Genomic DNA, 25,047 nt, shown 5'->3' with positions numbered 1-25,047 from the left:
TTATGCTGTACCTGTATGTTTTTACATCATATTAAATCGTTACAGTATGGAACGCAAACTGGCGTATTTCAACACATGAATCAGCCCCTATTTAGATCAAGTCTTTGTGTTATACATGGTGGTTGGTTTGATGTTTATTTGTTATTTAATTAAAAGATTATTTCACAAACAACCCCATATTTAGATTACGGTTTTGAATTATGGATGTGGTATGGCATTGTGTTGAGTTGTCCTTAAATTAATTTCCTTTAGTTTTTTTCCCCAGGCGGAGGCAAAGTGTGCCAAACTGGAACAGCGAGTGACTGAGCTAAGTGGTGAGTTGAGTCTTTCTTATGGAGAATATATCTTCAGAAATAGTCTAGAAAGCCTAGTAGAGCAATAATAAAGTTGCATCTTTCCCCCTTGGTTGTTGTGCTACTTTACAAGAGTGATTGACTTAATTCATTGACATCTTTGTTAACAATGTTGACTCCCAGCACTAGAGGTCGACCAATTTATGATTTTTCAAAACCGATACCGATTATTGGAGGACCAAAAAAAGCCTATACCAATTTTTTTTACATATATATATATTTGTAATAATAAGCTTTACAACAATATTGAATGAACAATGAACACTTTTATTTTAACTTACTATAATACATAAATAAAATCAATTTTGTTCAATTTGGTTTAAAGAATGCAAAAAAGCAGTGTTGGAGAAGAAAGTAAAAGTGCAATATGTGCTATGTAAAAAAAGCTCAAGTTTGTGTTCCTTGCTCAGAACATGAGAACATATGAAAGGTGGTGGTTCCTTTTAACATTAGTCTTCAATATTCCCAGGTAAGAAGTTTTAGGTTGTAGTTATTATAGGACTATTTCTCTCTATACCATTTGCATTTCATATACCTTTGACTATTGGATGTTCTAATAGGTGCTTTAGTATTGCCAGCCTAATCTCTGGAGTTGATAGGCTTGAAGTCATAAAGCAAACGGATGAAAGTGCTGTTTGAATGAATGATTACGAGCCTGCTGCTGCCTACCACCAGTCAGACTGCTCTATCAAATCATAGACTTAATTATACTATAATAACATACAGAAATACGAGCATTAGGTCATTAATATGGTCAAATCCGGGAACTATAATTTTGAAAACAAAACGTTTATTCTTTTGGTGAAATACGGAACCGTTCCGTATTTTATCTAACGGGTGACATCCCTAAGTCTAAATATTGCTGTTACATTGTACAACCTTTAATGTTATGTCATAATTATGTTAGCAACTTACCATGGCTCCTTGCTGCCTGCACTCTCGTAACAGGTGGTGAGCCTGCCACGCTGTCTCCTCGTGGGTTGCAATGTAATCGGTGTCCAAACATACCGATTGTTATGAAAACTTGAAATCAGAACTAATGATTCAGATTAATCGGTCGACCTCCACCCAGCACCAAATGTTGCTTAAATAATTTAATCACTGGTTTCCTACCAATCGGATAGAACATAGTCCAGTTCACTGCTCCCCAATGCAGGCTGTGTGGGGCATGTGTCCAGCAGGCATCTAGCTTTTGTTTACAGCATGTCAAAGACCAGTCAGGAGCGTGCGACCGGGTTCGCACAAGATGGGCAAGTGGTAAAGTCAAAACTGGATAACTTGTAAAAATGTTTGAAAACAAAAATCACTGTTTTTATCTTAATTTAGGGTTTGGCACAATGTTAGCAGTGTGGTTAACCTTTTACAAGAAACTCAGAAGTGACTCTACGGCCCAATTTCAGAACACAATCTTTACTGTCCTTAGATGGGTATTTAAGTTCTGGTCAGATAACCGAAAAAGAACACGGCTTTTTGGCTATTCAACACCCTAAAATTGCTTTTTATACTTAGCCGAAATTACACAAGAATATTACAAAACCTCCAGGGCGCCCTATTGTAGCGGGCATTGATGCAGTTATTTATTTATTAGACCACTCGCAGAACAGCTCCCCTCCTTTGTAAAGAACACCAGCAGTATGATCTCAGAACAGCTCTCCTCCTTTGTAAAGAACACCAGCAGTATGATCTCAGAACAGCTCTCCTCCTTTGTAAAAGACACCAGCAGTATGATCTCAGAACAGCTCCCCTCCTTTGTAAAGAACACCAGCAGTATGATCTCAGAACAGCTCCCCTCCTTTGTAAAGAACACCAGCAGTATGATCTCAGAACAGCTCCCCTCCTTTGTAAAGAACACCAGCAGTATGATCTCAGAACAGCTCCCCTCCTTTGTAAAGAACACCAGCAGTATGATCTCAGAACAGCTCCCCTCCTTTGTAAAAGACACCAGCAGTATGATCTCAGAACAGCTCCCCTCCTTTGTAAAGAACACCAGCAGTATGATCTCAGAACAGCTCCCCTCCTTTGTAAAAGACACCACTAGTATGATCTCTATCATTGAATCTCTTGATCCTTCCTCTCCCTGACAATACTTTGTTAGATACTTTTGATGTTGAGTCGTTATACACAAATATTCCACACGAGGGCAGTATTGAAGCTATGGAACATTTTCTTCTGCAACGTGACCCTAATGAACTACCTTCCAGTGCCTGCATTATAACATTGGGCTGAAATAGTACTCACACATAACTATTTCATGTTTCTAAATGATTTCTTTATTCAGACGAATGGTACTGTTATGGGATCCCCCATGGCTCCTAACTATGCTAATTTGTATATGGTTACATGGAGAAAGTCTATTTTCAATCCTCTCAAAAATGTTTTCTTGCCTAACATCATTATTTGGAAACGGTATATTGATGATATTTGTGTTCTATGGAGGGGTGATGCAAAACAGAGCTGCGCATCTGATACACGTCAAATCAGTTTCATTGATTCTTTTTTTTTCCTTTTTTTACCTTTATTTAACCAGGCAAGTCAGTTAAGAACATATTCTTATTTTCAATGACGGCCTGGGAACAGTGGGTTAACTGCCTGTTCAGGGGCAGAACGACAGATTTGTACCTTGTCAGCTCGGGGGTTTGAACTCGCAACCTTCCGGTTACTAGTCCAACACTCTACGCTGCCGCCCCTCACACAAGATAATGTTTTATACACTGATCTTTACAGGAAACCTACTGATCCTAACAGTTTGTTGAGGGCTGATATTTGTCACCCACTTCCCTTAAAACAGTTTGCCCTACAGCCAATTCTGTCAAATCAAAAGATTGTAAAAAAAAAAAAAAATCAGATTTCGACAGAAATATGGCCGAGACTCAAAGAAAATTCAAGGAGAGGGGGTACAAAAATGGTCAGATTTAATACTGCCATTGAGAAAATTCAAAACAAAATGAGACATGACCTTTTTCAAGGTCAGTCTCGCAAAAAGAAGCATTCTTGCGTTCTAACTGCCTACTATTCAAAGTGCTCTGAACAAATTAAGGGAATCGTTCACAAACATTGTCACATTCTAAGATCCGATGATATTATTGGTAATGTGTTTTCGGACCTTCCCTTGGTCATATTCTCACGGGGCAGAAACCTCAGAGATCAATTGGTAAGCGCTGATTTGCCACCCCAAGATATCCCTGCACAGCGTGTATTTGCGCCCCTACTGGATGGAAACTACAAATGTAATGGCTGTGCTCAATGCAATGGCACTTACAAATGTAGATCCTTCAAACATTCCCAAACAGGGAAACAGATCCCAATCAAAGGTGTCATCACGCGCTCCACTAAGGCAGGTATTTAACTTCTAACTTGTCCTTGTGGCAAAAATGATGTGGCTAAAACAAAGCGAAAATTAAAAGTACATATCGTAGCACCATTAGATGCAAAAACTGGACTTAACCAGTTGCGGCCCACTTTTTGGAAGCAAACCACTCGATTTCGTCTCTACGTTATATTGGCATCGAACATGTTATCTTCCCTAGGAGAGGGTGTGACCTCAACAATTTATTGTTAAAACGAGAGGCTGCCTGGATCTGTAATTTAAAGAACCTTGCTCCCTTCGGTCTCAACGTAGACTTTGATCTGAAGCCATTCTTGTGACTAATGTGATTTTGCTATTCATTGTAAATGTTTGTAGGCTTATGTATTATCTGTGATCAGATGCTATCCATTTATGTTTTTTTTGTATGCTATTTTAATATATGAGAATTAACCAATGATATCAGGCCACACCTGGCCATGATTACAGACACCTGTGTGTCTTTTAACACGATATAAACGAGTCACTCCACAGTGTTTGTCGTTATACCCTGATTAAGACAGCTTGTCTGTCGAGAAACGTTGGACATAAATATTTTTGCATCTGAGCTCCTAGAGTGTGAGGCTCTCCTTTTTGTTTTTTAAGTGTTCTACTCCGCTAGCCAGCACCTCGCCTAAATAGGTGTGTGTTTCTTTCACCTCTAGATTAGGGTTAGGCATAAGGTTAGCAGTGTGGTTAGGGTTAGGCATAAGGTTAGCAGTGTGGTTAGGGTTAGGCATAAGGTTAGCAGTGTGGTTAGGGTTAGGCATAAGGTTAGCAGTGTGGTTAGGGTTAGGCATAAGGTTAGCAGTGTGGTTTAGGGTTAGGCATAAGGTTAGCAGTGTGGTTTAGGGTTAGGCATAAGGTTAGTAGTGTGGTTAGGGTTAATGTTAGGTTCCAAATCAGTTTAGAAGATGCATTGTAGAAATAGACAGGGGCTATGCTTTTGCCACTTTCCCAGAAAGTGATGATCATGTGAGTCGGGGTACTGTGATTTAAGACTGAGCTGGACTACCTGCGTGCCCTGCAGGATCTGCAGTGAGGACCCCCGGGCTAGTTATGAAACAGGATGCTCTTAGGTGGTCAGCACTGTGTCCAAATCCAATAATGCAATGCTTTGGGCCAGAGGTGGAGCTGCACCTGCACACTGAGGTGGAGGAGAAGCGCCTACTGAAGGAGCAGCTCCAAGCACTAGAGGTAATTATTAACCCATTTTCCAACCCTAGGTTCGGTGCTAACGACCCATGAACAACCCTGGGTTAGGTGCTAATGACCCATCCCACAACCCTAGGTTTTGTGCTAATGACACAACATACAACCCTAGGTTAGGTGCTAACGACCCACCCTACAACCCTAGGTTAGGTGCTAACGACCCACCCTACAACCCTAGGTTAGGTGCTAACGACCCACCCTACAACCCTAGGTTAGGTGCTAACGACCCACCCTACAACCCTAGGTTAGGTGCTAACAACCCACCCTACAACCCTAGGTTAGGTGCTTACGACCCACCCTACAACCCTCGGTTAGGTGCTAACGACCCACCCCACAACCCTAGGTTAGGTGCTAACGACCCACCCTACAACCCTAGGTTAGGTGCTAACAACCCACCCTACAACCCTAGGTTAGGTGCTAATGACCCAGGGTGATGCTTTACTAATTGGCCATTTCTCCTAGAAACGATCTTAGATTTTTGTGATAATTGCTCTCTATGCTAAGAAACATTTATAGGTTTTGTTATTTAGTTTTTATTAAGTTTTTATGTAACCTGCCCTCGTGCCTCAAAGTGAAGCAGTAAGATATACAGCTCTGTATCTGAGAGTACATAAAAAAATATGGTCACTACCTGCCTCCTCCATTTATTAGGCTAATTGACTGTATGTGGGTTTATGTAAATACGATACGCTGTGGACAGACTTTCCCTAAGGCACAATTAAGGACAGACAACAATTTGTTGGCTATTTCTATGTCTCTTCATCTAAGTACTTAGATATTTAATTTCTCTCCTCCAGTCATCCAAACAGGCAGACATCACTCAACTTCAAGAAGAAATAGCAAAGGTAACTAACTATAAGATCAGATGTGTTCTCCGTTGTATAGGTCAGGCTGTAGTGTATATTAGCATCTAGGCCCCTACATGTAATGGAAAAGTGATTTGATCCATGTGTTGCTTTCTAGCTCTCTGATAAATTGAAGAAAAAACAAGACCGGTAAGATTCTATTTACCTTGCAAGTGTTATGAAGGCATTTCTTTGGTTCTACACAAAGTAAAACTTAAAAAGCATTAAAAGACAATTTCATAATAGATCGATTGTATTTCCTTGCCAATGTGGATGAATGTATTTGAGTTTCCTTGGCTCAGCTGTGATGAACTACATCAGAGTATGACAGTAATGATAAGCACCTGGGCCTTGTCCTGTTATCGTGCTGTTTCTCTGTCATCGTTGGGCAGCCGTCTCAGGCTCAGTATAGCATTGTGACACTCGGCACCGGCTCCGTGGACAGTCAGCTGTCGGGAGTAATGAGACTGAACCTCAACTTGTTTTGCCATCAGTCACTATCATCTGCTGTATCTGCAAAGTAGTCTGCCCAAATCTCCCCTCAAGGGCTCTTTTCACACCGGCAGAGCCCTGGCCTCCAGAGCCCTGGCCTCCAGAGCCCTGGCCTCCAGAGCCCTGGCCTCCAGAGCCCTGGCCTCCAGAGCCCTGGCCTCCAGAGCCCTGGCCTCCAGAGCCCTGGCCTCACGCTCGGAGTCTCTTATATCTCCTCTACTGGGAGGTTTCATGGTGGAGCAGTTTTCTCACTGGCTTTTTATGATTTGTTTTATAGCTTTCTGCGTTCGCAAGCTGAAAAAGAAGCCCTTTATAATGACAGCAGGTAAGGGCATGCATAAAGATTCAATTTGTTTTTCACTTTCACCAAGCTTCTGAAGGAAGAGTTTTTTTAAATATTTTTTTTTATGTAACAAAAAAAAAAAGAAGCCAGATGCCATTTGATTAAAATACATTATTTCTGCACCAGGACTAAAATTGATGAGATTCAACAGAGGAAGGAGGAGGAGCTAAAGTCATTGAACATCCGCATCCAGAAGTTACAGGGAGATCTGCTGTCAGCCAACCAGGTCACACATCCCGATATTGCCTGTCCTGTTATGAGATCAATCTCAATATATTGTTTATGATTGGTATTGCACCTGAAGTACTCATATTGTTGTATTATGACAATACATACTCCTTATTAACTTCACAACAGATTTCTAGCTGGGTTGTAGTAGGTATGCACTAGACCCATATCCTAAAATGATTGACAGCCTGACAGAATCTAGTAGGAAGCTGAAGCTGACTCTTGCTGCCTGTGTTTTTTTTAGAGTGTTGGCGAGATGAAGGAGCAGCTACAGAGCCGACAGAAGGAGCATGAGTTAGTTCTACACACACTCAGAGATCAGGTAAAACAATGAGCATGAGTTGGTTCTACACCACTCAGAGATCAGGTAAAACAATGAGCATTAGTTGGTTCTACACCACTCAGATCAGGTAAAACGAGGAGTATCAGTTAGTTCTACACCACTCAGAGATCAGGTAAAACGAGGAGTATCAGTTAGTTCCTACACCACTTAGAGATCAGGTAAAACAATGAGCATTAGTTAGTTCTACACCACTCAGAGATCAGGTAAAACAATGAGCATGAGTTGGTTCTACACCACTCAGAGATCAGGTAAAACGAGGAGTATCAGTTAGTTCTACACCACTCAGAGATCAGGTAAAACAATGAGCATGAGTTGGTTCTACACCACTCAGAGATCAGGTAAAACGAGGAGTATCAGTTAGTTCCTACACCACTCAGAGATCAGGTAAAACAATGAGCATGAGTTGGTTCTACACCACTCAGAGATCAGGTAAAACGAGGAGTATCAGTTAGTTCCTACACCACTTAGAGATCAGGTAAAACAATGACATTAGTTGGTTCTACACCACTCAGAGATCAGGTAAAACGAGGAGTATCAGTTAGTTCCTACACCACTTAGAGATCAGGTAAAACAATGACATTAGTTGGTTCTACACCACTCAGAGATCAGGTAAAACGAGGAGTATCAGTTAGTTCCTACACCACTTAGAGATTTCTAAAACAATGAGCATTTTTTGTTCTACAATGTTACTCAGATCTTCAATTAAAACCTAATATTAGATAAACACCACTCAGAACAAATAACACAAACAATGACATAATTATTTCATAAACAAAGTTATGCAACACCCAATGCCCCTGTGTGAAAAGCCTACATGAAAATGGTGGGGGAAAAAAATCTAAATATTTGAAGGTTTGGACCACTCAGAGTCAGACCTAAAACTCAGGACTTTTTAACCATAATTTGCTCTACATAGTTTTTATGCTGTAAAAAAAGGATTTGCCCCCTTTCTAAGTTTCTCAAGTTTTGCATTTTTTTTTATACTGAATGTTATCAGATCTTCAATTAAAACCTAATATTAGATAAAAAGGAACCCGAGTGAACAAATAACACAACAATTACATAATTATTTCATAAACAAAGTTATGCAACACCCAATGCCCCTGTGTGAAAAGCCTACATGAAAATGGTGGGGGAAAAAATCTAAATATTTGAAGGTTTGGAATGGCAGAGTCCAGACCTAAACAGGACTTGAAACTAGGTGCCTGTTAATTTATCATTGAATCATAGCCTATTTTAATTCGGGCCAAACGATTTTTAAGTTTTCATAACAATCGGTAATCTGCATTTTTACACCAATCATTTAATTTGTAAACTCAGGTTCCCTTTACAATATGTGACTTTGTCATGAACATCAAGACCATTAAGTATAAAAATTAAACATATCTTGTAAAAAAACAATCAATCTTAACATAATCACTAGTTAACTACACATGGTTGATGATATTACTAGTTTATATAGCTTGTCCTGCGTTGCATATCGATGCGGTGCCTGTTAATTTATCATTGAATCATAGCCTACTTCGCCAAACGGTTATTTAACACACACAGGGGAATTGGGTGTTGCATAACTTTGTTAATTAAATAAAAATATATATTTTTGTTGTGATTTGTAAACTCAGGTTCCCTTTATCTAATATTAGAATTTGGTTGAACATCTGACATTCAGTATAAAAAATATACAAACATAGTGAAAATCAGAAAGGGACAAAATACTTAATTACTACCTACAGTATGATGCCCATACTTTAGGTAGTATAATGGAAGTAGAGTATGATACCCATACTGTAGGTCGTATAATGGAAGTCGAGTATGATACCCATACTGTAGGTAGTATAATGGAAGTAGAGTATGATATCCATACTGTAGGTAGTATAATGGAAGTAGAGTATGATACCCATACTGTAGGTAGTATAATGGAAGTAGAGTATGATACCCATACTGTAGGTAGTATAATGGAAGTAGAGTATGATATCCATACTGTAGGTAGTATAATGGAAGTAGAGTATGATACCCATACTGTAGGTAGTATAATGGAAGTAGAGTATGATACCCATACTGTAGGTAGTATAATGGAAGTAGAGTATGATACCCATACTGTAGGTAGTATAATGTAGAGCTTTTTCATTTGTATAAACTGAGTTCATCACAGCTCCTGTAATTTGGAAATATTTGTTTCAAAACAATTAAGGCATCTGACATGCAAACCTTATTCACATTTTCTCTCAACTTTTAGTTGTATTAAACTCAGCAAAAAAAGAAACAGGCCCCTGTCTTTCAAAGATAATTCGTAAAAATCCAAATAACTTCACAGATCTTCATTGTAAAAGGTTTAAACACTGTTTCCCATGTTTGTTCAATGACCCATAAACAATTAATGAACATGCACCTGTGGATCGGTCGTTAAAGACACTAACAGCTTACAGACGGTAGGCAATTAAGGTCACAGTTATGAAAACTTAGGACTTGTCATAACTTGGCACTTATGTCCTCTGTGATGTCACACGTCTTAATGAACTCCAACTCCGCTCTGAACAGACAACAATAAGATAAGGATTTTGGGTCTGCTGTTGTCTTCTCTTTTTGTTTTCTCTTTTACAATATGGAAATATTTTTTACTTCAAGTCATTTTGGCAAGTCATGCAGACGTTCTGTTTCTGATCTGGCTTCTGTCACCGTCCTTTCGTTGTTTCTTTACCTCATTTATCCTTCTTGTTTTTCATTCTGTTGTCCGTACCTTACTGATCCTCTTCTGGTAATTTCAGCCGACCCCCGTTGATGATCCATCCTATTAATCTAACTCGTCTTTCCCCCTTCTCTTTCAATCCATATTGTTGTGCTGCCAATCGGCACCTCGTTGTCTTTTTCCTCCGTCTCTCCTCTCTTCCCTCCATGGCTGTCCTGGGTGGCCATCCCCTTGTGTTTACCCCGTGTGTGGTGCTGTGATGCAGATAGCGTGTCAGAGTGCTGTGAGTCAGGAGCAGGTGGAGAATATCCTGACTGAGAACGATGCTCTCAGGACTAACCTAGTCGCTCTGGAACAGGTATAGTATTCTGACTCGCGCCCTGCCAGGACCCCCCACGGAACCTCATCACTATTCACTCTACCACTGTCACCACTCACCAGCCATTACCCATGATGCATCACCATTATGACAAGTCGAGCTGTTGTGAATAAAGTCAGGGAGGTAAAGACATTTTTCACCATACTGACGGATGGTGATTATTTCAATAGTTCAGACATGAATTGCTGCTATTTACAATAATACAAACGGTTTGTTGTTTTTCCTACAAAGCTTTAATCCAAAGACGTTCAACTTCTGCTTTTCATGTCTCACTTTCTCCACTTCTGACACATTTGATCCACTTTGTTTCATTAAACAAAGTCTAGAAATACCTTTTTTGTAAAACGTAATCAAATGTTGTTCCATTGTGAAGCTCAGTGTGTCCTAACTAGTGGGTGTTGTGTGTCATTAGATTCAGACAGTGAAGACTCAGGAGATGAACCTTTTGCGTGACCAAAACACGGCTCTGAACGTTGAGCTGCAGCAGAGACGGACAGAGCAGGAGAGCTTCCTGGCACAGAGAGATGACCTTAACTCTCAGCTACAGGTTTGTGTGACCCTCACATTGTTCTAATGCATGCATACTCCGAGAAGCACTGAAATGCACCTCACTTTTACAGTGGTTAGTACTTTGATAAAGGTCTTCTATTGTAGGTCAAGGAGGAAAAATATGGAGTTGCAAATGTATTTTTATCCTCTCTTTAGCTGTCTTTTTTTTTCTCTGTAGGAGGGGAACCGTGCCAACAGCAGACTGTTGGAACAGCTGACTGTATTGGACCAATGGAAAGACCGATTACAGCAAGAGCTGGAGGAGGCTAAAAAGGTGGGCTATCTGTCACACACACACACACACACACACACACACACAGTGAACAGAGATGCGTACAGGAGGCATACACACATTGCACTGTAGTAATTGTCATTACTGTATGCCAGTGAAGGTGGGAGTGCTGATCTCAAGCTCCACTCATTCTGCCCACAGGGTCACAGGCCATATATGGACAGCACAGCTTCAATTAGCATATGTGCCAGTCTTGGACTTATAATAATAATAATATGTCACAGAGTTATCTTTGAGTCAAATTGACATGAATTCAGGATTATGATTCAAAGACTCATGGTTTGTTTAAGAAACAGTGAATCAGTGCTGGATGAGTGTGAATGTTATTGTTCATCTATCATCACCATAAATGAGTTATCCTCCCGTCTCCGTCACCCTCCCCCTGCAGACAGCTGACAAGCGGAAGGCCATGCTGGATGAACTGGCCATGGAGATAATCACAGAGAAGTCCCGGCACAAGGAGGAGCTGAGCGACGTGCGTCTGCAGCATGAGAAGGAGGTGCTGGGGGTGCGGGCACGCTACGAGAAGGAGCTGAGGGGACTCCATGAGGACAAGAACCGCACAGAGGAGGGGATCCGCTCACAGCTCCGAGACGAGAAGGTGAAGGGGCGGGGCACATTTAGATTCAGGGCCACATAGCCAACGAGAAGGGAGAGAACATGAGGTGCTCTGCTTGTGTATTAATGTGACGTTTGACCTCTAGGCTCGCAATAAGGAGCTGGAGGGTCTGCAGCAGTGTGTGGAGGAGCTGCAGGCCCAGGTCCAGTCCATGGAGGACACTAAGGGCTGGTTTGAACGCAGACTCAAAGATGCTGAGGTACACGACCAACTTCACTTTCACATTGATTTATTCACTAGAATATTCCAGTACTTACTGGAATATGTAGTGTAGTTATGCTGTGTTGTACCACTATACACTTTAAAGCTTGTACATGAACATACAGAAATGCTGTTGGAGATGAGGTTAATGAGTGATCAATATTGGCAGTTAGAGGCGCTCTTCACTGCCCGGAGTAATGCCTGTCACGGGAACACTGACCACGGGGCGTCACGGGAACACTGACCACGGGGCGTCACGGGAACACTGACCACGGGGGGTCACGGGAACACTGACCACGGGGGCGTCACGGTAACACTGACCACGGGGCGTCACGGTAACACTGACCACGGGGCGTCACGGTAACACTGACCACGGGGGAGTCACGGTAACACTGACCACGGGGGAGTCACGGTAACACTGACCACGGGGGAGTCACGGTAACACTGACCACGGGCGTCACGGTAACACTGACCACGGGGCGGGGCGACCACGGGCGTCACGGGAACACTGACCACGGGCGTCACGGGAACACTGACCACGGGCCGTCACGGTAACACTGACCACGGGGAGTCACGGGAACACTGACCACGGGGCGTCACGGTAACACTGACCACGGGGCGTCACGGGAACACTGACCACGGGGGCGTCACGGGAACACTGACCACGGGGCGTCACGGGAACACTGACCACGGGGCGTCACGGGAACACTGACCACGGGGGCGTCACGGGAACACTGACCACGGGCGTCACGGTAACACTGACCACGGGGGCGTCAAACACTGACCACGGGGCGTCACGGGAACACTGACCACGGGCGTCACGGGAACACTGACCACGGGGCGTCACGGGAACACTGACCACTGGGCGTCACGGGGCGTCACGGGAACACTGACCACTGGGCGTCACGGGAACACTGACCACGGGGGCGTCACGGGAACACTGGGGCGTCACGGGAACACTGACCACGGGCGTCACGGGAACACTGACCACGGGGGCGTCACTGGGAACACTGACCACGGGGCGTCACGGGAACACTGACCACGGGGCGTCACGGGAACACTGACCACGGGGGAGTCACGGGAACACTGACCACGGGGGTCACGGGAACACTGACCACGGGGCGTCACGGGAACACTGACCACGGGGGCGTCACGGGAACACTGACCACGGGGCGTCACGGGAACACTGACCACGGGGGCGTCACGGGAACACTGACCACGGGCGTCACGGGAACACTGACCACGGGGCGTCACGGGAACACTGACCACGGGCGTCACGGGAACATTGACCACGGGGGAGTCACGGGAACACTGACCACGGGCGTCACGGGAACACTGACCACGGGGGAGTCACGGGAACACTGACCACGGGGCGTCACGGGAACACTGACCACGGGGCGTCACGGGAACACTGACCACGGGGGCGTCACGGGAACACTGACCACGGGGGCGTCACGGGAACACTGACCACGGGCGTCACGGGAACACTGACCACGGGGGCGTCACGGGAACACTGACCACGGGGCGTCACGGGAACACTGACCACGGGGCGTCACGGGAACACTGACCACGGGGCGTCACGGGAACACTGACCACGGGGCGTCACGGGAACACTGACCACGGGGGCGGGGCACTGACCACTGGGCGTCACGGAACACTGACCACGGGCGTCACGGGAACACTGACCACGGGCGTCACGGTAACACTGACCACGGGGGCGTCACGGGAACACTGACCACGGGGTCAGTCACGGGAACACTGACCACGGGGGAGTCACGGAACACTGACCACGGGGCGTCACACTGGGGCGTAAACACTGACCACGGGGCGTCACGGTAACACTGACCACTGGGCGTCACGGTAACACTGACCACGGGCGTCACGGTAACACTGACCACGGGGCGTCACGGTAACACTGACCACGGGGCGTCACGGTAACACTGACCACGGGGGTCACGGGAACACTGACCACGGGCGTCACGGGAACACTGACCACGGGGCGTCACGGGATCACTGACCACGGGGCGTCACGGGAACACTGACCACGGGGCGTCACGGGATCACTGACCACGGGGCGTCACGGTAACACTGACCACGGGAGTCACGGAACACTGACCACGGGCGTCACGGGAACACTGACCACAAGGTGTCAGTAGTGCTTCTTACTTGTTTATGCTCAGATTTGTTTTGTTTTCTAGCATTTACTATGATTAATGACTTTAAATATGTGTAGTAGTTTAGCCTTTTTAAAGAATTCTAAAAATACATGTGTGCTGATGTGTGGTGTGTGGTGTGGTGTTCCTCTCTGTGTTTAGGAGAGCATGGAGAAGAGCTGTCTGGAGCACCAGGAGAGCACGGAGAAGCTGCAGGAAGAACACTCTCTCCAACTGGAGGTTGTTTGACTTGTTTTTCTCTTCTCAGACACGGCAGAGTGGTGTACACAGCAACACACTCAGACACTTTCCTCCGGGCCAGGGGAATACTGACTGGGAGTGCATGTAGGCTTTGTTCACTGCAGTTGGCCCTAGTGTTGCACGGTATACCGAAACTTTGTTACTGTCTGTGAGAGAAAAAAAACAACTGTTTGTTACTAGAATTGTTGTTACGATCGGTACTTCTGTCAAGTGTCTCACGTGATTGAGAGAGTCAAGTCTGTCACCGCAGAGCCTTTATACCGCCAAGAGCAAAGTGCCTGCTCCACCTACTCATTCCAGGGGAAAACCTGTGGTGAGGATGCATTGCCACAGCACTTTTCAATCAACTTTTGATTTAGTTTAATAAATATATTGACGCAAAGCGTTAGGGGCGAAGTTCGTTTTTTTAATGCTGATTTGCCTTAGGAGTTTTGAACTCGAGCACCATTTCTCTGTCCTTCACATTGGAGTGTTGCTGCAGGCTCTTGACCAATCAGGTTCATGGAACAATGCATTCATCTTAAGGTGTGTGCTCTCCACTTTCCTCAGGCCTTTTATTTAGTGATTGTGATCACACGACTCCAGACAGACACAAGTGAAAACTCTTCCATAAATGTAGCAGCCTAAACACTAGTGATCTGAGTAAACCCAGCGGTAACCTTATGTATTCATAGCCCATAGTCTAACCTACTATTCACTGTGTCCCTCTGGCCATGGTAAACCCAGCGGTAACCTTATGTATTCATAGCCCATTTGTTTGTGAGAAAATGTGAATGGGATCAAATTAGTTTTATCTTCAAACTGACTTGGCTGCCTAGACTTTTTCAATCCAAAATGATTAACTGGAATGGATCAATCAACATAATAGCGGATATAGACTGTGAGTACATGTTTATTTAGGCCTACAGTTGCATAGGGCACGACTGCTCGATGCAAATCAGCATAAAGCAAGCAACCATTTCTACCGATTTTGTTGGAAGACTAAGACATGTTTTGGCAGTTTTTTAAAGCTAATTTCCTGAAATCCTACACGTTTTTCTATCTGGGGCCCCGCTGAAGGTCGGGGGTCCCAGAGCATGTCCCCGTTTGGTAATCCGGCCCCGATCCCTCGTCTCCCTTCCTGTTTTCTCTAGATTCCATAGCCACAAAGACACATTCCACAGCCAATGATGTCAGTACTTTAAGACTTTTATAAAGGAGATGGCTTCTTCTATGGAGAATTGATCGGTACAATAGAATATTTTCTTCTAGCAGTTGCCAATAAAATAACTCCTAAATGGGAGGGATTGTTTGTTATCTGTAGCCCCATGAAATCAGATTTTACAAGCTCAATAACTCAAAGCATGCACACACTCCCATTTAATAATCTGCATTCACCTGTATTTTAAATAATACGATATAGCCTAGTTCTATCATATTTACCCAGTTTATCAATAGAGATTTACAGTACCTTTCAAATAAATGATTACCATTTATGTTTTGTAGTAATTGGTAAAAACAAAGTCATATTGATTGTATGATTTATTAATTAATGCATCCATGGCTGTAAAAAATAAACTGGATGTACAATTTTTCAAATGTAATGATATTGAATTCTGAAGATGCCCAACGATTGAACATAAGTTTCTGTCTGGATCAAGTGCCATTCTGTGACTTTGGCCTTTTCATTGTTGTGTCATGGAGTATCATATCGTGATACTAAACCTGCTATCAGTATCGAAGGGACAATTCTGGTATCGTGACAACACTAGTTGGCCCAGGGAAATACTACACTGGGAGTGTACGTGGACTTTGTTCAGGTAGATGAAGCTATGACTCGCATTGCTACTCACTTCTGCTGAGTACCTGATGTTTATTGAACTGTACTTATTTAGCCATTAAAAGTGTTTCTTATGAGTTTATGTCTAACTCGAATTGGGCAGGTAGGTTTGGTGATATGCTTGTTTGAAATTGAACCCCTACTGTTTCAATGTAAAAAATATCCTGTTAGTATCATGAAGTTAATTCTGAATGGAACTGTTGTGTTAATCTTGTCATCACTGTAGATATTCCATTAGAATGGTGTGACTCGTAACCTTATGCTGAAACGGATTCGATTTACATCGGATATGTGAAAATAACTGAAACGGAATACGTGCTCTTTGTGTTTCTCATTCAGGGAAAGGCATCTGATATAGATGGTGTGAACCTACAGTTGACAGAGGTGGAGAAGGAAAGGGATGTGCATTTTGAAACCATTGGAAAACTGAAGCAGGTAAACTAACCCTTTTTGTAACTGGTAGAAACTACTATTAAAGTTATTTTTCCATCAAGGTTTCAGAGGAAAGTACCATTTGAAATGTTCCATACATGTACACACACAAACTCAGCAAATAAAGAAACGTCCCTTTTTCAGGACCCTGTCTTTCAAAGATCATTTGTAAAAATCCAAATAACTTCACAGATCTTTATTGTAAAGTGTTTAAACAATTCATGAACATGCACCTGTGGAACTGTCGTTAAGACACTAACAGCTTACAGACGGTAGGCAATTAAGGTCACAGTTATGAAAACTTAGGACACTAAAAGAGGCCTTTCTACTGACTCTGAAAAACACCAAAATATAGATGCTCAGTGTCCCTGCTCATCTGTGTGAACGTGCCTTAGGCATGCTGCAAAGCGGCATGAGGACTGCAGATGTGGCCAGGGCAAAAAATTGCAATGTCCGTACTGTGAGACGCCTAAGACAGAGCTACAGGATGGACTGATCGTCCTCGCAGTGGCAGACCATGTGTAACAACACCTGCACAGGATCGGTACATCCGAACATCACACCTGCGGGACAGGTACAAGATGGCAGCAACTGCCCGACTTACACCAGGAATGCACAATCCCTCCATCAGTGCTCAGACTGTCCGCAATAGGCTGAGAGAGGCTGGACTGAGGGCTTGTAGGCCTGTTGTAAGGCAGGTCCTCACCAGACATCACCGGCAACAACGTCACCTACGTGCACAAACCCACAGTCGCTGGACCAGACAGGACTGGCAAAAAGTACTCTTCACTGACGAGTCGCGGTTCTGTCTCACCAGGGGTGATGGTCGGATTCGCGTTTATCGTCAAAGGAATGAGCATTACACCGAGGCCTGTACTCTGGAGCAGGATCGATTTGGAGGTGGAGGGTCCGTCATGGTTTGGGGCGATGCGTCACAGCATCATTGGACTAAGATTGTTGTCAATCTCAACGCTGTGCGTTACAGGGAAGACATCCTCCTCCCTTCCTGCAGTCTCATCCAGACATGACCCTCCAGCATGACAATGCCACCAGCCATACTGCTCGTTCTGTGCGTGATTTCCTGCAAGACAGGAATGTCTGTGTTCTGCCATGGCCAGCGAGGAGCCCGGATCTCAATCCCATTGAGCACGTCTGGGACAGAAATGTCTGTGAACTTGCAGGTGCCTTGGTGGAAGAGTGAGGTAACATCCCAAAGCAAGAACTGGCAAATCTGGTGCAGTCCATGAGGACGAGATGCACTGCAGTACTTAATGCAGCTGGTGGCCACACCAGATACTGACTGTTACTTTTGATTTTGACCCCCCCCTCCTTGTTCAGGGGCACATTATTCCATTTCTGTTAGTCACGTGTCTGTGGAACTTGTTCAGTTTATTTCTCAGTTGTTGAATCTTGTTATGTTCATACAAATATTTACACATGTTAAGTTTCTTGAAAATAAACACAGTTGACAGTGAGAGGACTTTGATTTTTTTGCTGAGTTTAGAAGCTGTATAATAATGGGGTCATGTAATGGTTCTCATTAGAGCCTCCATTAAGTACTCTCCCTGTCTTTGTGGTGTACAGGAGATTAAAGACACGGTGGATGGCCAGAGGATCCTGGAGAAGAAAGGTAGTTCAGCAGTAAGTTGAACACTCGCTCTCTGAACGCTGTCTCCTTCTACGCTGTCTCCTCTCTCTCTACGCTGTCTCCTCTCTCTCTACGCTGTCTCCTCTCTCTCTACGCTGTCTCCTCTCTCTCTACGCTGTCTCCTCTCTCTCTACGCTGTCTCCTCTCTCTCTATGCTGTCTCCTCTCTCTCTACGCTGTCTCCTCTCTCTCTACGCTGTCTCCTCTCTCTCTACGCTGTCTCCTCTCTCTCTACGCTGTCTCCTCTCTCTCTACGCTGTCTCCTCTCTCTACGCTGTGTCTCCTCTCTCTCTACGCTGTGTCTCCTCTCTCTCTACGCTGTGTCTCCTCTCTCTCTCCGCTGTGTCTCCTCTCTCTCTACGCTGTGTCTCCTCTCTCTCTCCGCTGTGTCTCCTCTCTCTCTCCGCTGTGTCTCCTCTCTCTCTCTACGCTGTGTCTCCTCTCTCTCTCTACGCTGTGTCTCCTCTCTCTCTCTACGCTGTGTCTCCTCTCTCTCTCTACGCTGTGTCTCCTCTCTCTCTGTTTCTCCTCTCTCTCTCTACGCTGTGTCTCCTCTCTCTCTCCGCTGTGTCTCCTCTCTCTCTACGCTGTGTCTCCTCTCTCTCTCTACGCTGTGTCTCCTCTCTCTCTCTACGCTGTGTCTCCTCTCTCTCTCTACGCTGTGTCTCCTCTCTCTCTCTACGCTGTGTCTCCTCTCTCTCTCTACGCTCTGTCTCCTCTCTCTCTCTACGCTCTGTCTCCTCTCTCTCTACGCTGCCTCTCAATTAAATTTGCTTTATTGGCATGACGTAACAATGTACATATTGCCAAAGCTTATTTTTATATTTACAATATAAAAATGAGAATCAGTAACAACAATAACCAAGTGTCAAAAGAACCATACATTCAACAATAACAATAAGCATACAGTAGAGTACATGTGTAGGTTGATTGGTCTGTCAGACACTGTCCCTCATCTTATGGCAGGCAGCAAAGTAGTGCGCTGCCAACACACAGCTCTCTGCGTCCTCCCCCAACAGGACGGGTAGCCTATCCTCATCAGAGAGGTCTCTCTGCGTCCTCCCCCAACGGGACGGGTAGCCTATCCTCATCAGAGAGGTCTCTCTGCGTCCTCCCCCAACAGGACGGGTAGCCTATCCTCATCAGAGAGGTCTCTCTGCGTCCTCCCCCAACAGGACGGGTAGCCTATCCTCATCAGAGAGGTCTCTCTGCGTCCTCCCCCAACAGGACGGGTAGCCTATCCTCATCAGAGAGGTCTGTGAAACCTTGAATAAGGTTTTCAAATTTAGGGAAATGACACTCTGTAATTGTTTTATATTAGGGGCATTTTGTCAGGAAATGCAGCTCCGTCTCAGGTTCTGTTGTTGTACAGTGGTTGCACAGCCTTTCCTCTACAGGGAGCCAGGTTCTGTTGTTGTACAGTGGTTGCACAGCCTTTCCTCTACAGGGAGCCAGGTTCTGTTGTTGTACAGTGGTTGCACAGCCTTTCCTCTACAGGGAGCCAGGTTCTGTTGTTGTACAGTGGTTGCGCAGCCTTTCCTCTACAGGGAGCCAGGTTCTGTTGTTGTACAGTGTTCTGTTCTGTTGTTGTACAGTGGTTGCACAGCCTTTCCTCTACAGGGAGCCAGGTTCTGTTGTTGTACAGTGGTTGCACAGCCTTTCCTCTACAGGGAGCCAGGTTCTGTTGTTGTACAGTGGTTGCACAGCCTTTCCTCTACAGGGAGCCAGGTTTTCCTGTGTCTACCCTTCTCAATTGCAAGGCTGTGCTCACTGAGCCTGTACTTTGTCAAGGTTTTTCTAAGGTTTTGATCAGTAACCATGGTCAAATATTTAGCCACAGTGTACTGTCAATTTAGGGTAGATAGCACTGCATTTTGCTTTGTGTTTGTGCTTGTGTTTCCCAATAAGCAATATAGTTTTGTTTTGACTGTGTTGTAATTTGGCTTATTCTGATTGATTGGATGTTCTGGTCCTGAGGCTTCAGTGCGTAAGTAGAACAGGTTTGTGAACTCAGCCCCAGGACCAGCTGGATGAGGGGACTCTTTTCTTTGCTCAGCTCTTGGCATTGCAGGGCTTGGTAATGATATGAGAGGGGGTCACTGTATTTTAGATGTTTCTAAAACTTAATTGCTCTTTTTTGAGTTTTTATTATTAGTGGATATTGGCCTAATTCTGCCCTGCATGCTTTGTTTGTACTTTTCCTCTGGACATGAAGGATAATCTTACAGAACTCTGCATGCAGGGTTTCAATTGGGTGTTTTTCCCATTTGATGAAATCTTGTTTTGCAAGTGGACCCCACACCTCGCTGCCATAAAGTGGACCCCACACCTCGCTGCCATAAAGTGGACCCCACACCTCGCTGCCATAAAGTTCAATTGGTTCAATGACATATTCAATTAGTTTGAGCCAAATTTTAACCGGTATTTCAATTTGAATTAGCTTTTTAATGGTGTAGAATGCCCTGCGTGCTTTCTCTCTCAGTTCATTCACTGCCTCATTAAGGTGTCCAGTTGAGCTTATTTTTAAACCTAAGTAATTGTAGTGTGTGCAGTACTCTATATTTTTAAACCTAAGTAATTGTAGTGTGTGCAGTACTCTATATATGTTGTACCAATTGAGAACTTTGGTCTAATTCCCTGAGATCTGGATCTTCTCTGGAAAATCATTATTTGAGTCTTTTGGGGGTTTACTGCCAGGGCCCAGGTCTGACAGTACTGCTCTAGCAGGTCCAGGCTCTGCTGTAGGCCATTGTGCTGTGGGTGACAGAAGGCATAGGTCATCTGTGAAGAGTAGGCATTTAAGCTCTGAAGTGTGGAGACTAACACCAGGCATTGAGGATTTTTCTAGAATAGTGGCCAATTCATTTATGTAAATATTGAAGAGCGCAGGGCTCAGATTGCAACCCTGACGAAGGCCCCACCCCTGGTTAAAGAATTCAGTTATTTTCTTGCCAATTTCAATGCTGCACGTATTGCCAGTATACATTGATTTAATTATGTCATATGTTTTACCCCCTACACCACTTTCAATAACTTTGTAGAACAGTCCTGTATGCCAACTAGAATCAAATGCTTTTGGTAGTCGATAAAGCAAGCCTATATTTTGGTATTATTTTGGTGGACATGTTTATCTATCAGGGTGTGTAGGGTGTAAATATGATCAGTTGTGTGATGTTTTGATATAAATCCAGTTAGTATTTTACTCAAGACATTGTGCTTATTAAGGAAGTTTAGAACTCTTACATTTATAATACAACAGAAAACCTTCCCCAGGTTACTGTTCACACAAATGCCTCTGTAATTGTTAGTGTCAAAGTTGTTAGTGTCAAAGTTATGAGTCCTTGATGTCAGGGAAATAACCTACACTCAGGATCAAATTAAACTGTTTTAATATAGCCAATTGAAATGTTGCACTCGTGAGTTTGAGCATCTCATTTAGGATGCCATCAGGTCCGCATGCTTTTTACAATTTGAGAGCCTAAAGTTTCTTATATCAACTTCTCATGAATTTGGCGTTCTGCGTTTGTGTCAATTTGAACGTTGTTGTACAGTGTTTCAAAATGGGTTGTCCATATGTCACCATTTTGTATTGCTAATTCCTCTTGTTTAGATTTTATTTTTTAAATTGTGCCAGAAGGTGTGTGTGTTTATGGACCCCTCAACTAGTGTCAGCTGCTTGCTGTTGTACTGTGATTTTTTTGGTTCTGAGTGTACGTTTATAGAGTTTTAAAGTCTCACAGTAATGAAGGCGTAATTCACCATTATTTGGGTCTCTGTGTTTTTGTTTGGATAGTGTTATAAGTTTTTTCCTTATAATTTTACAATCTGCATCAAACCAGTTGTCATCTGTGATCTTTTGTTTTTTATCTATTTCAATTGTGCTTCTTTTGCCGTTTGCCTGAATATATAGTTGTTTTGTACTGCTAGATGTACTGCTACTCCTCTCTCTCTCCCCCGTTTCTCTCTCTCTCTCTCTCTCTCTCTCCCCTGTTTCTCTCTCTCTCTCCCCTGTTTCTCTCTCTCTCCCTGTTTCTCTCTCTCTCCCCTGTTTCTCTCTCTCTCCCCTGTTTCTCTCTCTCTCTCTCTCTCTCTCCCCTGTTTCTCTCTCTCTCTCCCCTGTTTCTCTCTCTCTCTCCCCCTGTTTCCCTCTGTCTCTCTCTCTCCCCTGTGTCTCTCTCTCTCCCCCTCCCTGTTTCTCTCTCTCTCCCTGTTTCTCTCTCTCTCCCCTGTTTCTCTCTCTCTCCCTGTTTCTCTCTCTCTCCCCTGTTTCTCTCTCTCTCCCCTGTTTCTCTCTCTCTCCCCTGTTTCTCTCTCTCTCTCCCCTGTTTCTCTCTCTCTCTCCCCTGTTTCTCTCTCTCCCTCCCCTGTTTCTCTCTCTCTCTCCCCGCTGTCTCTCTCTCTCCCTGTTTCTCTCTCTCTCCCCCTCTGTCTCTCTCTCTCCCCACTGTCTCTCTCTCTCTCCCCCTGTTTCTCTCTCTCTCTCCGCTGTCTCTCTCTCTCCCCTGTTTCTCTCTCTCTCTCCCTCTGTTTCTATCTCTCCCTCTGTTTCTCTCTCTCCCTCTGTTTCTCTCTCTCCCTGTTTCTCTCTCTCTCCCTGTTTCTCTCTCTCTCCCCCGCTGTCTCTCTCTCTCCCCCGCTGTCTCTCTCTCTCCCCCGCTGTCTCTCTCTCCCCCGCTGTCTCTCTCTCTCCCTGTTTCTCTCTCTCTCCCTGTTTCTCTCTCTCCCCCTGTTTCTCTCCCCTGTTTCTCTCTCTCTCTCCCCTGTTTCTCTCTCTCTCCCCTGTTTCTCTCTCTCTCCCTGTTTCTCTCTCTCTCCCCCGCTGTCTCTCTCTCTCCCTGTTTCTCTCTCTCCCCCTGTTTCTCTCTCTCTCCCCTGTTTCTCTCTCTCTCCCCTGTTTCTCTCTCTCTCCCCTGTTTCTCTCTCTCTCCCCTGTTTCTCTCTCTCTCCCCTGTTTCTCTCTCTCTCCCCTGTTTCTCTCTCTCTCCCCTGTTTCTCTCTCTCTCCCCTGTTTCTCTCTCTCTCCCCTGTTTCTCTCTCTCTCTCTGCTGTCTCTCTCTCTCCCCTGTTTCTCTCTCTCTCCCGCTGTCTCTCTCTCTCCCCCTGTTTCTCTCTCTCTCCCCCTGTTTCTCTCTCTCTCCCCTGTTTCTCTCTCTCTCCCCTGTTTCTCTCTCTCTCCCCTGTCTCTCTCTCTCCCCCTGCTGTCTCTCTCTCTCCCCTGTTTCTCTCTCTCTCCCCCTGTCTCTCTCTCTCCCCCTGTTTCTCTCTCTCTCCCCTCCCCTGTTTCTCTCTCTCTCCCTGTTTCTCTCTCTCTCCCTCTGTCTCTCTCTCTCCCCAGCTGTCTCTCTCTCTCCCCGCTGTCTCTTTCTCTCTCCCCGCTGTCTCTCTCTCTCCCCTGTTTCTCTCTCTCTCCGCTGTCTCTCTCTCTCCCTGCTGTCTCTCTCTCCCCGCTGTCTCTCTCTCTCCCCCGCTGTCTCTCTCTCTCCCGCTGTCTCTCTCTCTCCCGCTGTCTCTCTCTCTCCCGCTGTCTCTCTCTCTCCCCTGTCTCTCTCTCTCCCTCTGTTTCTCTCTCTCTCCTCTGTCTCTCTCTCTCCCGCTGTCTCTCTCTCTCCCCCCCGCTGTCTCTTTCTCTCTCCCCGCTGTCTCTTTCTCTCTCTCTCTCTCCGCTGTCTCTCTCTCTCTCCCCGCTGTCTCTCTCTCTCTCCTCTCTCTCTCTGCCTGTGTCTCTCTCTCCCCCTGTCTCTCTCTCTCTCTCCCCGCTGTCTCTCTCTCTCCCCTCGCTGTCTCTCTCTCTCCCCGCTGTCTCTCTCTCTCCCCGCTGTCTCTCTCTCTCCCCTGTCTCTCTCTCTCCCCGCTGTCTCTCTCTCCCCGCTGTCTCTCTCTCTCCCCGCTGTCTCTCTCTCTCCCCGCTCCGCTGTCTCTCTCTCTCCCTGTTTCTCTCTCCCCGATGTCTCTCTCTCTCCCCTCTGTCTCTCCCCGCTGTCTCTCTCTCTCCTCTCGCTGTTTCTCTCTCTCCTCCCCGCTGTGTCTCTCTCTCCCTGTTGTCTCTCTCCTCCGCTGTGTCTCTCTCTCTCCCCGCTGTTCTCTCTCTCTCCCCGCTGTCTCTCTCTCTCTCTCCCCGCTGTCTCTCTCTCTCTCTCTCCCCGCTGTCTCTCTCTCTCCCTCGCTGTCTCTCTCTCTCTCTCTCCCCTCTGTCTCTCTCTCTCTCCTCCCCGCTGTCTCTCTCTCTCTCTCTCTCCCCGCTGTCTCTCTCTCTCTCTCTCCCCGCTGTCTCTCTCTCTCTCTCCTCTCCCCGCTGCTCTCTCTCTCTCTCTCTCTCCCCCGCTGTGTCTCTCTCTCTCTCTCTCTCCCCGCTGTCTGTCTCTCTCTCTCTCCCCGCTGTGTCTCTCTCTCTCCCCGCTCTCTCCCGCTGTCTCTCTCTCTCCCCGCTCTCTCCTCGCTGTCTCTCTCTCTCTCTCTCTGTCTCTCTCTCTCTCTCTCTCTCTCTCTCCCCTCGCTGTCTCTCTCTCTCTCTCTCTCTCTCCTCTCTCCCCGCTGTCTCTCTCTCCCTCGCTGTCTCTCTCTCTATCCCCGCTGTATATATCTCTCTCTCTCTCTCCCCCCCGCTGTCTCTCTCTCTCTCTCCTCCCCCTCTATGTCTCTCTCCCGCTCTCTCTCTCTCTCCCCGCTGTCTCTCTCTCTCTCTCTCTCTCTCCCGCTGTCTCTCTCCCCGCTGTCTCTCTCTCTCTCTCTCTCTCGCTGTCTCTCTCTCTCTCGTGTCTCTCTCTCTCTCTCTCTCTCGTGTCTCTCTCTCTCTCTCCTCTCTCTCTCTCTCTCTCGTGTCTCTCTCTCTCTCTCTGTCTCTCTCTCTCTC

The 25,047-nt window shown here is 45.4% G+C and overlaps 1 protein-coding gene across 4 annotated transcripts in view; it reads left to right on the top strand.

Annotated features, from left to right (window-relative positions):
* gripap1 (GRIP1 associated protein 1) overlaps positions 1-25,047 on the top strand; it is an 85,215-nt gene that overhangs the window by 6,282 nt on the left and 53,886 nt on the right. For 2 of the 4 annotated variants that reach the window (XM_052481717.1, XM_052481720.1), the window contains exons 8-22: positions 266-314; positions 4,727-4,893; positions 5,706-5,753; positions 5,872-5,903; positions 6,523-6,570; positions 6,715-6,814; positions 7,061-7,138; positions 10,111-10,203; positions 10,637-10,771; positions 10,952-11,047; positions 11,454-11,666; positions 11,770-11,883; positions 14,201-14,278; positions 16,458-16,553; positions 18,135-18,191. In XM_052481717.1, the coding sequence (XP_052337677.1) occupies positions 266-314; positions 4,727-4,893; positions 5,706-5,753; positions 5,872-5,903; positions 6,523-6,570; positions 6,715-6,814; positions 7,061-7,138; positions 10,111-10,203; positions 10,637-10,771; positions 10,952-11,047; positions 11,454-11,666; positions 11,770-11,883; positions 14,201-14,278; positions 16,458-16,553; positions 18,135-18,191 (1,404 nt within the window). The remainder of the gene's footprint in view (positions 1-265; positions 315-4,726; positions 4,894-5,705; positions 5,754-5,871; positions 5,904-6,522; positions 6,571-6,714; positions 6,815-7,060; positions 7,139-10,110; positions 10,204-10,636; positions 10,772-10,951; positions 11,048-11,453; positions 11,667-11,769; positions 11,884-14,200; positions 14,279-16,457; positions 16,554-18,134; positions 18,192-25,047) is intronic. The other 2 variants (XM_052481719.1, XM_052481718.1) reach the window with 2 other exon arrangements.

This window comes from Oncorhynchus keta, chromosome 27, assembly GCF_023373465.1.
Source record: "Oncorhynchus keta strain PuntledgeMale-10-30-2019 chromosome 27, Oket_V2, whole genome shotgun sequence".
NCBI lineage: Eukaryota > Metazoa > Chordata > Actinopteri > Salmoniformes > Salmonidae > Oncorhynchus > Oncorhynchus keta.
This window is presented reverse-complemented; position numbering and strand designations above follow the sequence as displayed.